Raw genomic sequence first — 15,989 nt, forward strand, 5'->3', positions numbered from 1 at the left:
ATATAATTTTACTCACATTTATGGCAATCAGAAGAATCCAAATGACTAACATTGCTTGATGGTAACCAAAATAAAGATCCTGAAGGAATAAATATATTATAAAGCATTTAACCTGAACAGTCACATTAAGATTATATCTTTAATAATTAGAATTACATATTTAATATCATCATACACTTCTTGTGTAGAAGGTATATCATATCATGAATATCGCAAATAGACAAGCTATGGAATGTAAGCAAATAAAATTTGAAGTTATGTCTAGAGTAAACCGCATGATGATAAATAATATAAAAAAATGAGATAAATATATATCTCATAAAATGATATAAATAATTTTGACAGATTACAAAGATAATGTTTCCATGGATTTCAATCATGAAACAGCGTACTCTGTTAACTGCTGAATCAGGAATTCTTCTGATTAATATCTTTATGCCCTAGTAAACTAGCATAAACCTGTAGTTTTCAAAAACTTTACATGTATTCCATTTCTTTTCAATGCAAAACAATAAACAGTTACTAGACTTAGTAGTTCAACATCAACTACAAATATTCAGCATTGTGGAAATATTAAAATTTTGTGTACTGACTTACTTTCATTTTAAAATACACATTTATGAGAAATGGAGATAGGTAATTCACACAGGTACAACCCTTGAAAATTACCCATTCAGGATAAAGAACTTTCATTTACACCATTCTTTAAGAAACTGAGTTTTCAGCATCGTGAACTTTCATTTACACCATTCTTTAAGAAACTGAGTTTTCAGCATCGTGAACTTTCATTTACACAATTCTTTAAAAAGCCGAGTTTTTGTTCTTTTGAAAACTTTAATTTTCAGTCAAACTATTGCATAAAAGAAAATTACAAAATCTATTACACAGACTGCCTACTTACCAGAAACCAAACTTGATGCAAAACTATCAATGAATGTACACTAAAGTTGTTCTTTTTTCTAACCACAGACAATATTTTCCATAATTTGGACCCATTTGACTGTTCAAAGGAAACCACTGAAAAAATATAGCAACTCAATTTTTTTTTTCCTTCCTGTCCATATGAATGGCAGAGATATTAAAAGCTTTTATGCCTTTTAATTTTTGTTGCTTTTTCATTTTGATTAGCATGACTAATCAAATCATATCACCGACAGGATTTGTTTCCACTTTGTTATGATAGCCCCATTCCTTAAAGTATTTTCTTCCTTATTTTCTTTAATATTCAGCAAACCGTTATCATAACCAGAGAAAAATAAATATTTAAGTAAAATGATTGCACAAAGTAGTGTATTAAATGATGCAAAAACAGTACACATCACATATGACTCTAATATAGATTTCATCTACCTTCCAGGGAATCCACAAGTTAAAAACTTAGCAATATAAACAACAGAATTCAAAGAAATTAAAATGCTTTCAACATTAACTTACATTGACGATGGAACGATAAAAAATTGCAATCAACCTCCATACTGTAAAAACAAGCATTGAAAGGAGCCAAGGACGGAACTTCTCTTCAAATTCCTAACAAATACAGAATAGTTAAATAAATATCTGACATAGATGCATTAAAAGAAATAAAAGCTACTTTAAAATTAAATTATAATAAGAATTTGTTTAGAAATACTGAGCTATTTTAGGCACAGTTTTGAACAATTTCAGCATACTGTAATTTAGTGCACTTAACTTCTGTCAACCGGGTATCTAATTTTCAACAAAATACACAAGATAGAAAAGTGCATTGTTCAAAAGTTTTCAAAAATATTTTTAACCCACATAGCAGTAATAAAAATAGTTTAACGGTAATAATTCACATGTTCCTACAAACATATTTGATCATTAGAATTAATTTTTTAGGAAAAAAAAAAAAAAATGTTTGCTATAATTCATGTGCACATGTATATGAATAAATGGATTAAAAATATCATTCACAAAATAATCATATGATTATTAATAAGATGTCATGATCTGTAAGTTATATAAAAAAAAGGAAAATACTAATAAAACTGCCCAATTGCTTTATTTTGACATGCACCCACAGAAAATGTTCCTTCTGAAAGTAACTGAAGTAGTATTTACATCCATATGTACAGATCTAACTGAATTTAGTTACTTGGCTTTCATTTAAACACATTCTTGACCTCATGATTCAAAATAAAATGCTTTGAAAATGGTTGATTTTGTAAGCTAACTACTGCCTCAAAAAGAACCCTTTCCAATTTCAGAAATCACTCTCAGAAAAGCCACTGCTTAGGGTGGTATGTTTGTTTCCCCTCTAGAATAACAGATAAGTCATAAAATGACCTCCCTGGTAATGAATAGCAAGAACTTCTTGTTGTGTTACTTTCATATATCATATTTCTTTCAGCAGTACATGTATACTTGATTCATTAACATTTAACCCCATGAAAAATTATGAATTTTTTTGGGTACATTTTAGTTGATTTTTTGACAGATAATTAATAATGCTACAGTTAAAGTATTATTAGTCTTAAAGACAATGCTCTGGGACAATAACACTCTCTGCAGTATTTATGTCCTGAAAACCAGTGTAGTGTTTCTTGCTCTAATTCTACCTATTCCATACAGGCCATGGATCAAACAATGATACCTACGTTTAAAAGATATTATTTGAGGACTTTAATGAATCAGACCATCAAGGCAACTGGCAGGAACGTTAAGCCTACATTAAGAAATTTTTGGAAGAACTATAATATAATGTAATTGTTGCTAATGCTCATTTGCCTATAGTCAGCCCAAGCCCACAGAATTCCTAGTGGCAAGGATTGCAAGTTTATGCTTGACGTTGGAAACAGTCTTTGAGCACCTTACAGGTGACAGTGTAATTTAGCTCAGTTCTGACCCCAATTTTGATGGAGAGCACCCCATGGGGACGAGTCTGAAGTTCTCTCAACCTTTTCCTCTACCACAGCCTCTCGAGAAGACTTTTGGCTTGTGGAATATTTAGAGTGCCCCCATGCCGCATGGACATTATACATTTACAAACATTGATGCCTTCTCTGGGATTCGAACCCAGGCTTTTCGGCACAGCAGTCACAAATGGTAAGTGATGGAGAAAATTGTGAAGGAGCTCTGGAAAATATCATAGATTATACAATTAGCGTAATGAATAAACCAGGACATCAACAATGAATGAGTTGATTGAATCTCAGTGAGTAACTCTGTCAACTGAATACTTAATTAAGCAACAAGAATTAAATGAAATATACAATGAGACTGGGGAAGAATTAGCTGATAATATCGTCTAGACTTTAAGAATGAAAAATATGAATAATGCCTTCACACATCTTGAGAAATTTTTTATTACCACGAAAGAATGTGATCCTAATGGAGAACAAGTATCTCAAATATTTAGGGTGACTCAGCATGTTCCAATACATCAAGAAAAGGTGGTATTCAGTTTATATAGAAAACAACTGAAAGTGTTAAAATACACCTCATCATTTTAATTATGCATAATGATAAATAAATAAAATTATTGATAAGTAGATATTTTAAAGTATAATTTTTAATATTTCTTTTACATGCCTCTACTTTCAAACATTAATCTTTCACACAGATTTTTAGGAACCAATTATATGCAAAAGTTGGGGGGCTGCCCGTCTAAGAGTTGGCAAGAGAACTGTTTGTTTTAAAAGCTCTTATTTAGCTCACTCATGGTGTCTGTTGCGATGGTCAAATTTTGTAATTGGTTTTTAAACTACTTTCTGATAAGGCTATACAGTTCAAAATTTGTATGCACACACTGCGGATGAGAATATGATGTAGAAAAGCAATTTTTTCAAAATTTGATTTAGATACACTGCCCTCCTGAAGTTAAGGAACAACATGTTTTTCAAAGCTCACCATTACAAAAATGTCAGTAACCTTTAAATTCACAATTCATATGCATGACAGCGATGAAGTTTAAGAAAATATATGCAAAAACAAACCTACCACTTTCATTTTATAGAAATCAATACTTATATAGCAGTTGGAGGGGAAAAAATGCAAAAACTGTAATTTTTGTTCATGAGTGTTGATTTTTCAGTTGTTATTATAATTTCATGGATAATATTCAGGAGAGCCTATCAATGTCCAGGAGAAGTCATTGGCCTGGTTCGTTGAGGTGGCGGGAGATCGGATGGATGGAAATGGGGATGGGACAAGCTGATGCTGCTAGACGTCTCAACGTCTCTTATAGTGTGGCCCACCGACTATGCAATCAGTTTCAATCCGAAGATTCCGTGTCTAGAAAACATGTTCCATGCACACCTAGAGTTACAACACATGCGGGAGACCGTTATTTAGCTTTTTCAGCCCAAAGGAGGATTAACATTACTGTGCCTCAGCTCATAGCAGATCATTTAGTGGCAACAGGAACAAGAATCGCAACTACTACAGTCGACAGATGCCTGCACAATACAGGTCTGTATGCAAGATGACCGGCTGTTTGTGTCTCCTTGACCCGAAAACACAGAGGTGCCTGTTTACGTAGAACGCGTCTCCTGCACCAGTCAACAATGGGTGTCAGTTCTTACAGACGAATCCAAGTTCACACTGGAGAGTGATTCAGGGTGTTGATTGATCTGTAGTAAACAATGTAACAACTACAACCGATCCCATGTTAAGACACAGTTACAGAGCTGGTGGAATAATGGTTTGGTCTGGATCTCTCTCGGTGGCCACACTGAACATCATGTGTTCCATGGAGGAGCTTTGACCAATGTGAGATATCCAGATGAGATCCTTGATTAATACATCCACCCATATGCCGCTGCTATTGGTCCTGGATTTCTTCTGATGGACGACAATGCGTGATCGCACCGAGCTTGAGTTGCTGAAGAACATATTAAGGGTCACAGTATGGAGTGGATGGAATGGCCAGCTAAATCCCCAGACCTGGATCCTATAGAGCATCTTTGGGACTACCTTGGGAGGCAATTGCTGCTTTAAGTTCTCCTCCAAGGTTGTTAGATGAGTTTGAACAAAGATTACTCCGTATCTGGTCGTTGCTTGCAATTTCACTGATCGACAATAATTTACAGCATGGAACGTTGCTGCCGCCAATGTACTGCAGCTAGGAGTGGACACATTCCTTATTAGAACCCATTTTTCCTCAAAAAACTGTGATATCCTGTTTCTCAAAAATTGGATTTCTTTGCCAAGAGTGCCGTTTTTCGTTGTAATCCGTGTTTGTGTTGAACTTTAGAAACATTCTATGTCGCATTCATTAAAGAACTGTTTAGTGAACATGCCCTGTAAATTTCTTGTTTTTATGTTGCTTCATTCTCAAATTAGACACAAAACCATGCTGTTCCTTAACTTTTGGAGGGCAGTGTATTTTAAAATTCAATGCTGAAACAATTTTACTTACATATCTTCATTTAACAAAAGGACTGAACCTCTCAGAATTTTACTATTTTCAGCATCGAATAGTGTGATTAAATTTCTTTTAAATGAAGTTTATATGAGATTTTAATGTAATTTCTCATTTTTTGGTTAAATCGCTAGATTTTTTATTTTGTAAAGAGAATTATTTACTCTCTTAATTTAAATTATTTAATTTCTTAATTAAATTTCCCATTACACTATATAATGAATTTTAAATAATGCCTATTTTATAAAAAAACTTGAATTTTTAAAAATTTTTAATAGCTCTAAAATGGAAATTTCTAATTTCCTTTCTATATGCATTCACTTTCCAACTGGTAATTCGTTACAGCCAGTTTAGTGCAAGGCCTTTATTGCAATTTATCAAGAAGACTTCTTTCTGTGCAAACTGGGATTATTGTCATGGTTGCTTGGATGTGTGTTCTCTAATGTTCCCTTAAGGAGCCTGCACACAAGTGATAATCTGGGACAAACTACTGAAGGGTTAAAATTTTGATTGAAAGAACTGACAGCCATACATATTTTAGATAAACAGCAATGCATGATTCATATAGATTTAAAAAGGCACTAAAATATTCAATTAAAAAATAGAATTTTTATTATAAATATATTTCTTGCACACATTTTCGTATGTAACTGTTTGTCCAGCAAAGACTTCATGAATCAAAATAGTTTATCTGAAGATATCATATACAATAAAAGCCTGACTACCTGGCATTGAACTAAGAGCAAAATCAAATAACCAGAATATTTTTATTTCATTTTTTTCCAAAAAATTAAGCAAACAGAAGATTTGCAACTCCCTTATTAAGCATAATTAGAATAATGATTTGAATTTAAAAAAAAAAAAATGTCGCCGAGCAGTGCGATTTAGTGGTAATACTGGATAAGTGTGACATCATAACACATATTCACCTTGGCTGTATGTAAACCTGATTAATTCTCGATAAGTGGGTTTAATTTCTGCAATAAATGGCATAAATTAACTGCAACTGTTTTCAATTGCCTTTTGGGAAAAAAAATTATTAAAATTTGGAACTTGCTTTCAACATTTGGCTTGGTTTATTTAATTACAACAAAGCAGTTAAGGTCTATCTGCCTACTGAAGGATAACTTTATAAAAGACTTTCTAAGAAAAACTGGTTCATATGCTTTCAACATTACAGCATTCAGTATTTTCAAAATTATGCAATCCGAGTATCAAGAAAAATGATGACTATCGATTTAAGTTTCTTATATGTTATATCCATAACTTATATAGGTACAGATATCAATGGATGGGACACCAAAATTAATTTCACCATGGATTGTACAGGCATAGTTACACTACATCAATAGTGCAGCTCTGCCTCAAATTTGAGGAAAAGAAACCCAGGAAGTGGTCCAAGAGTCTCCCAGCCCTTTCTCCTACCACCAACCTCTCAAGAGGACTTTCAACTCGCCATGTATTTTGAATGCCGCCTTCGTACACACACACACACACTATATGCTTACAAGCATGCCTGCCTTCTCTGGGATTCAATCCCAGGCCCAACCAGATGGCAGTCAGTGCCAAAACCACTGTCTCATCTGGGCAGCCAATAAATTATAGAAGTTGATTAACTACATAAAGAGCTATATGTTTTTTCAAACTTCTGCCGGAATGACTGGTGCAAATTTGGTGACATCTCCGCCAATTTTCATGGTTCGTGGAATTTTGTAAATAAATATGATATTTTACTTCAACGTTTATGTCTAAAATGACCTTTTTTCTTTTAAAATCTCACCTAATTCAAATGTAGGCATTTAATATTAAAGTTAATAACAACATTGCTCTTTTTATATTAGGCCAATTTTTTCCCTTTATTAATTTTTCTTTTCTACCATGAATTGCATTGCTTATACCCTCAATTACCAGGAATTTTTATGCATCCTGAATTCGGCATTTCTAGAGATTTTCAGATTATCAGGCTTTTATTGTACTATGAATATTCCATCTATCAAGCACAGGAAAAATTAAAAGGTAGGACTTGTGCTTTCAGAATGAAATAACCAAGTTCATTATGAAGCTTATAAACAATAGCTTAGAATCCCTTCAAGGTATAAATCTATCCAATAAACTATGCTAACTAAATCACCACAAGCAATTGAGGTTGCCACACAACACAAAGCATAAAATATCAGGCTATTTCACATATAACTCAGGTACTCTGTTTGCATAACTTCTGTACAGAAATTTAGCAGCTGTATAATTTATATAAATTAAGCATTTTCACATGAATAAATTATTTGCATGTCTTTTATTTTAAAAGGAACCTACAGTAATCAATTCTGGCATTAATACAAATATAAAATATATGCTGTGGAACATCAAATTTGAAACAATCAAAATTTTCATCACTCTTAATTCCTTCACATTATTTATAAATGGGCACCATAAAGTCATATTCATAAAACATATTAATTTTTGGAATAATATTAAATGGTAAAGAGACTAACAACAAGCAGCAATTATTGGTTTAATGTGAGTAAATTTACAAAACTTTGCATATTATTAGTTTTCTTAACATTTAGTTCTTCTGCATGCCCTTTCTGTTAGATCTGAATAATACTATCCATTGGGTAGCAAAATGGCATAGATACCACACTTTATTTAATAACAACCTTCAAAGTTAAAATTTCTGAAAAACCTTTCAGAAATATCTAAAAACATCATGACAACATCTGCTTATACATACATAACTAAATCAGCTAAATTAATAATTTAAATACTAGAAGAATAAGCTGGGAATAAGGAAAACTGTTTCATTCCAAAATTTTTCTTGACAAAATGTACACAAAACAAACAAACCAGTCACACATCATGTTTCTCATATATTGTGGTTTGATGTGTATTGTAAAAGAAAATAAATTCACAAATTTAGAAACAATTTACATATTAAACATTGTTTTCATAGATGGCAATATAAATTACTTTATATAATTTTCATCTACTTACAGATATTTTTAATTTGACATAACTCTTATTACATTACAAATATTAAAAAAAATGTGAAGAAATTATATAAGAAAGCTTACCTTTTTCAGTGCACCCATTAGAATAACAGAACTAGCCATCAAACACACGGAAAGAATGAATGAAATGACAGAACAAAATATCAAGAGATTCCTCACTACAAAAACAGATAATATTTATCAAGGATAAACAACTATAGCAAGAACTATTCATGATTCTTATCAAAATTTAACTAGAAGTAATATTCAACTTAATTTGCTACAGTCTTCAAATAAGATAGTGCCATTAATTTTTTGAAAGCATTATTATGGTTATGCTGCAATAAACTGGCCTATAATTCAAAATAAACAATATTCAATTATCAGAATTACTTAATAATTCAGTGATATGGAACGAAAAAATAATATTTGGTAATTTTCATTTAAAACCATATGACTATGAATTTCAGGACTCTCAAAAAAGAATTCTGTAACATTTGCAGATCCCAATGAGATAAACACTTTTACCTTTTTCTTAAACAATTTTGAATAATGCTATTTTAAAATTTCAAAACACATAAACATTAAGGAATTTATGAATGAAAATATTCATATTCTTAAAATAAATTTAAGATTAATACACCTCTTATGTGGTACACTATTATGCATGCCAGCAAGTACACTGAACAGCCCTCATCACTTCACCATACATACACAAATAATGGCAAATCTCAAATAAAAAATAATAAATACATGTTCATATAACTTATAGTTCAAACCAAATCTGCAACTCACTATGGTAATTGGTTGTGCTGGTATTTTTCCTTCAGTTAGAAAAGACAGCAAATTTGACAATGACTAAATTGCAGTAGCAAACAACTTAATAAAAAGGCTACACTTGCATGGATTTTTCAAACAACTAACTGCATTTAGTACATTTGAAAAAAGGAAAAAGTCACGAAATACTGGCAAGATGCTGCAACTGATCTACACAGTATTCAGACTTAACACATTCCACCCCAAAACAAGAATATTAACCCTACAACTATCTTCTTTTAACATGATGATGCAGTCAAACATAAAAAAAAAAAAAAAAAAAAAAACCTTATTCAAGAAGAGGGATTTTAGTTAATGCCTTGGTCTCCATATTCACCAAACTGAGAAATATTTGTAGAATATATTGAAAATAAAAACAACTTTGAGACAGCTTAAACATAAAGATACAAATATCTGCAGGTAATATGTTGGGTTTAGACACCATAAAACATCTCTAAAATCATACAGCTGCTATGCCCCACTGATTAAAAGCTGTTGTGGCAGCTATTGGCAATACTGACAACATATCAGAAAGGTGACTATGTTTCGGTTCTGTAGTGTCAGATGTAAAAGACCTCACATTATTTATTTCTGTTTTGTGTCTTTTTACATGATTTTTCAGTATAAAGAATACATTAAATACTTAGGATAAAGAGTAATTATATAAACATTAGAAGTCATATGGAAAAGATATATATAACCTTTTTATTAAAATCTAGGTATTAATAAGCTTAATACATGGATAAGGATACTTTTAACATTAAGATACATTAGTGAAGTTTATTACTTCATGAAATCTTCCAAACAATATTGTACAGTCAAACTAAGTGCATCTGCATTTTATCTACTCATGAATTTTGTATACATACATGTAGATGATTATTTTGTATATGTATTTTTATCATACCTAAATAAATGCCACTTAAATGCATTATTAATTATGGTTACCACAGTTCAAGTGTTAGAGATATTTTTACAGTCACATGATGAAGCTTTAAAGTACCTGATATAATTAAAAATGCATTTCTATTTTAACTCATAAATTTATCCTTGAATTTTAGTGTATGCTTGTAAACAAACATTTTACTGCTTTTTTGCAAAGCCATTAATTTCTTCACCACAGTGAATTTTGATGACATAATCCTCTCTCCCAAAGTGCATTGTTTTACTTTTTTCACTTGCATTCAGTGATTCAATTTCTGGGTCCGTAAAATTTTGATTTGTGCTCAACACATGTTTGCTATTTCATATAAATGGAAGGAATGACTGATGTTCCTGGCTATCGAAGGAAATGCAAACATACATTCAAACTGATAAAGCAAAATATCTCGGAGAGGCTGCTGGATTATTATTGTGACATCTAATAGTAAAATAAATTTTATCTCTATGTGCATATTAATGGGGATTTGAAACATATAAATATGTTTTTGGATTTATTTTATACAAGTTCCCTCCTTCTCGAGTTAAGATTGGAGTTATAGTGATCACGTGGCATGAGAGATCTCAGTGGCTTCAGATATTGTAGTGGCTTTGCTCGTGTTGCCATTTATTTACACCAATGAGAAGTGCACAAGTTTTGCATGACCTTGAAGATGATAATGCCTTGTAATTTGATCCCAGGTCTGTTGCATGTCAATTGAATTCTTACCACTAACGCAAAGAGCTCCTGTGTGCTAGATTCAAGAATTCCAACTCTTCCAAATTTGTGTGTGTTGAGTAGCTCTCAAAATCACTACACACTCCTCTCCTAACCACTTCTGATGTGATGAGACATGACTGGTTGCAGTGAACTGAGCCTGCATTGTAAGCAGGATTGTGAACCCAGTGTGTTGATGAGATTGATCATTGCACTGATGGTTTGTGGCTGTGGCTCCAGTGTACAGATATGCTCAGTTAGATCTGTTGATGTATGTGCAGCATGTTTGAGAGGACCCCATTTGTTGGTATGTGTGTCACTGTTAGGTTTTGAGGTGGAGCCTGTGTGATGTAGTTCATCATTTGTCCTCAGTGGGGGTGAGGGGATGTACTCCTCTGGTTTACTACTGTGACAATCATGTGGAGTGAGCATACCATCATGTCTGGATCACAACATAGTGATCTCAGAGGCTCTGGGTATTGTAGTTGCTTGCTCGGGTCATTATCTATTAACACCAAGAGAACTGCAGCAGCACACGAGATTTGACATGCCCTTGATGATAATAATGACCTTGGGATTTGATCCCGGTTTATTACATGCAAGTTGAATTCTCTACCCATAGCGCAAAAGAGCTCCTGTGCACTAGGTCCAAGATCTCTAACTCTTCCAAATTTGTGAGCACTGAATGGCTCTTGAGATTGCTACAGACTACTCAATTAAGGCCTAACTGCCAAAAGCTCCATCAAAAGAAAGCAATCAGAGGAACAGAATCCAAGAATACCATACCTCATCTCCCATTAACTCAAAGCTCTTACATAAGCTTTGAGATTGGAATATTTTTAAGTTCTGTTTTACGGAGATTGTATGAACACAACCATCCATGTGCTATCTGAAACTTTTTTATCCAAGCCCAATGGTATGATAATCATTTTCCTTTAACACTGAACCACCGGTACCGAAGAGCCGGGGCTCGAATCCCGGAGAAGACATGGATGTTTATAAATGTATAGTGTCAATGCGGCATGGCAGCACTCTAAATATGCAGCGAGCTGAAAGTCCTCTCGTGTGGATTGGTAGAAGGGGAGAGGAATGGGAGATCCCCAGATCTCCCCGAGGTGCTCTACCTCAAAACTGGGGGTGGAAAATTAGAAGTCCAACCTCTCTTTGCAGTAGGCTCTGACAACCATTGTTTCATGTAGTATGGACAACAATGACAACCAGCCTAAAGAAGGCAAAACTACATTATATGTCAGGTTACATATTACACCACATGATTTAGTAAATTTCATTATAAAACTGGGTACATGCCATTAAAATATTTGAAAGAACATTCATGGAAATTTTTTAATTAATCAGTTAATATATTAACATTTATAAGTATTTAACCATAAGACATGCATAGACAACAAATTGCAAAGCTCTGCTTAGCTCCATTTTAAACTCAGAACTGAAAGTCCTCCCCCCCCCCCAGAAGTAGAATGGCTTCATGTTTCCTTAAATATAAAACCGAAAAGATGTATGCCTATAGAAAAAGGCAGCACATAACATAAATAGATTAAAGAAAATGAATTTAAATTTTAAGATTAGCTAAAAGATTTGAAAACAAAGAATTTCATTCATACATATGCACGTACATATGCACATAATATAGTATATATGTATTAATTTGGTAACTATAACTTTCAAAAGTCATTTTCATAAGTCAATTTTTAATTATTTTAAAAATGAAAAAAATGAGCTATAGAAATTTAACTATTTAAAGAACTTCTAAGTATGTTAATTTTCCAATATAATATGTTACTCATTTAAACTGACTAGACACATAATTCTAGAGTACATATAATATTACATATATATTAACTTCTATTAAAAGTAGATCAATTTATTTAATGTCCATTTGTAAAAACATGAAAAATTAAGATTTTTTTATTCTTACCATGCTGATTTCCACTGTAGACAAAAAGGAAGCTTATACCAAAATATCTATAGTGAATCGACCCAGGTTGGGCTTCAATTAGGCAATATGTATCAAAAATGGCCAGAATGATCATAAACACACTTTCCACCTATGACAGAAATACAATAATTAGTCCAGATTTTGAGATTGTTGCAACAAAGACACATCAATGCTTTCGCTTTAACGTAAATACATAAAAACAGCAACATGTCACTTTCTAATACAAGGTTTCGTCTCATGAAGATGATTATGACAAAAGAAATGGGTACATGAATATTCAACTTCAGTTTAAGCGGAACACTGGTATCTGGCTGATTTAATATTTGTTAGGTCTCTGTTTACTACAATAAACACAGAATTTTTTTTAATTTCATAAATTTTATTGATTCAAATATTTTAAGATTTACATAAATGTTGGACTTACCACTTCATTAGTACAGTCAAAAGTCTTTAATCCGGACTCGTCGAGACTTCGGCGATTCCGGATTATCGGTTTTCCCGGTTTATAGATCATCAGTTTAAATCTGGTAAGATGATATGCAGAAATTATAAAATTAAAAGTATGAAACCGTAATTTATGAAATAAGGAGCAATTATATGATCTAAACGGTATCAAAATTTACAAAAAAAAAAAAAAAAAAAAAAAAAAAAAAAAAAAAAAAAAGGAGCTTAATATTTATTTGTTTACTGTATTAAACATTTCTTTCAATGTAAGTTGTTTAAGTTGCTTCGTTTTATGTGCTAATACTTTCTCTTTAATTCTATAAACAGACATAATTTCTTGTTCAGTTACAAAGTTCCGCTGTTCAAGTCCTATAATTGCTGTGTCGAGAATACCGACTAATTTGTCAATCGAAATTTTTTCGTTTTCAATAACCTCTCTGTCACTTTCTTCACTATCAGAAGCGGTATATCGAAACATGCTTTCGCTTTGTAGATGCTTTGGCAGCTCCAGAATCTGAAACTCTTTTTGACATAATCGAAAGTTCAAGCTTACTTTTTATAAAATTCCTCTAACAGTCTGCAAAAAATAATAAGCCGGATCCAATTAGAAGATTAAGAAACAACGCAATCTGTAACATTAACTGAAATAGATAATTAGATAATTTTAGCCTAGCTTATACCCTCCGTTATACAGTAAACGCGCATGCGTAAACGCATTAATGCGTTTACGCATGCAGAAAGTTTGTAGCTTTGAGGTCCGGATTATAGATCATTCCGGATTATGGTCGTACGGATTAAAGACTTTTGACTGTAGTTGCTTGCAGTTTAGTTGTGAGGCGCTTTACAATGTACGTGCATTTCCCAAATTTATTACAATAATGTTATTTATTAATCAATAAAAATTATTATAATATTCAAATGCAAAAATTTTCATATATATATATATAAATAACTGATACAATTAAGAATTTAAAATAAAACAATAAAATGATGAAATTGTTGACACAGACTTTTATTTTTTCAGCAAAATTTATTACCAGTTATTGCAAAAAAAATTTAATTGCAAGTCATTTACTAGGAATATATTGCCACAGGTCTGTAATGGAAGCTACTGGGTATAAGAGAAGTATTACGTGTAAGGGCAGGAAGCATACAACTTAGCCTAGAACAAAGAAGTTCAGTCTTTCAGACTGTGTTCCTGTGGTGATGGCCAAGTACCTTAGTTATTATTTGGCTCTTCAACATTCAATATTCCTGGGGCAGTGATTTAAAATTCTTCCTTATCTCTCTGGGACACATAAATTTTTCTTTGTCATACCTTGGGGTATAATGTTTTTATATGAAGCACAAGTAATTTCGAGTTCAGAAAAGCTGGCACTCTAAGTACGCACTGCACCCACTGTTCGCTGCACTGTATCAATCATTTTACTCAATTATATTCAGCATCCGATTTTATAGAATGCATCACGAATACAAAGTTTTCATTCAAACTCCAAACCTTTCCAGCAAAATTAAAAGTTTGGGAAGTGCTAGATACATTTTTTCTTAACTCTGACAAAATTATATCCTACTGAGTAAGCTTATCATCATCATGATCAATAGCTATATCATCCACAAAGTCATAATGATTATCAGATATTTTACTTTTTCTATACTGACATACAAAACAGATATGCTTGCACATATTCCACTTTATAGTTGCATCTAAATTAAGTACATTCATGAATGCATGCATTGTAGTCAGGACACATAATTTGGCAAGAACAATTAATTGCCTGCATTTGGCTCCACCACATAGATTTCTGAACAATCACTTAATAAAAACCGCCAAACCTCTTTCATTTTTAGTAGTTGAATAGGATTCAGTTAGGGTTAACTTGTGTCGTTACCTTAGATTTCGCTATTTAGTACACAGTTTATAAACTGTGTACTAAATACCTTAGTTCAAAACTTTTTCAAATTTATCAACCAGTTTATCTGTGTATTATTGTAACTGATTTATCCAAGCGTTTTACTATTTTGCCATCTAGATATAAATATTTTATTGTTTTATGCATATTCACACTACGCTATATTCGATGACAATATGCCCATAAGTGCTTTCTGCATAGTAACCAGCAAAATAAATCCCAAAGTCATTTATTTCAGCGTCAGTAAACAGCTTACATTTTACTGCATCTAACATTTTGTCAAATGACTGAATGTTTGTCTCTTGTCTTGAGCTTGGAATGTTTTGTGAAATTTACTGTTTTCTTTATTTTTAATTTTCTCCAATTGGACCTAAAAAAAAAGTGTTTTTATTTTGCATTACAAAGTCTTTTTCTTTGGCATAGTCTTTGTATTTAATACGTCATCAGCTATTATAAAAACTGTTTGCCATGTCTGGCATGTATACATTCGAAAGAATGCTTCCACATGCTTTCTTAATGTGTGAGAAAACAGCGACATTACGCCTTGATCATTTCTGCTTTAAAGCACATGGAAAGCCCTGACGAACACTTGCTGCGTAATCTGTGACAGAATCTCAAATTTCACTTAAAATCCTTTTGAAATAACTGAACTATGGGTTTAACTTCTGCACAGTGCAACAGAACCAAACAAAATTTACTGGAACAAAATGTCATTACTCTCCAATCTCATGATAATTGCCAAAAGTGTGTAGCAGATGCCAACTGAACATTAACATTTTGATAAATAGGGACACTAATTCATTCAGAAGTCATTTATTCGGCGTGTTATTGTGTCTTAAAAATAGGGACACTTTTG

The 15,989-nt window shown here is 32.4% G+C and overlaps 1 protein-coding gene across 1 annotated transcript in view; it reads right to left on the minus strand.

The window, feature by feature from the left end:
* The window catches only part of LOC118182610 (uncharacterized), an 88,680-nt gene that overhangs the window by 13,113 nt on the left and 59,578 nt on the right, over positions 1-15,989 (minus strand). Inside the window, exons 2-5 of the mRNA XM_035351984.2 lie at positions 12,759-12,888; positions 8,455-8,549; positions 1,435-1,527; positions 17-79 (exon numbers count right to left, since the gene is read on the minus strand). Of these exons, the coding sequence (XP_035207875.1) occupies positions 17-79; positions 1,435-1,527; positions 8,455-8,549; positions 12,759-12,888 (381 nt within the window). The remainder of the gene's footprint in view (positions 1-16; positions 80-1,434; positions 1,528-8,454; positions 8,550-12,758; positions 12,889-15,989) is intronic.

The sequence above is a fragment of the Stegodyphus dumicola genome, chromosome X1 (assembly GCF_044657685.1).
Source record: "Stegodyphus dumicola isolate Sdum_Otavi_A_Nest chromosome X1, ASM4465768v1".
Lineage (NCBI taxonomy): Eukaryota > Metazoa > Arthropoda > Arachnida > Araneae > Eresidae > Stegodyphus > Stegodyphus dumicola.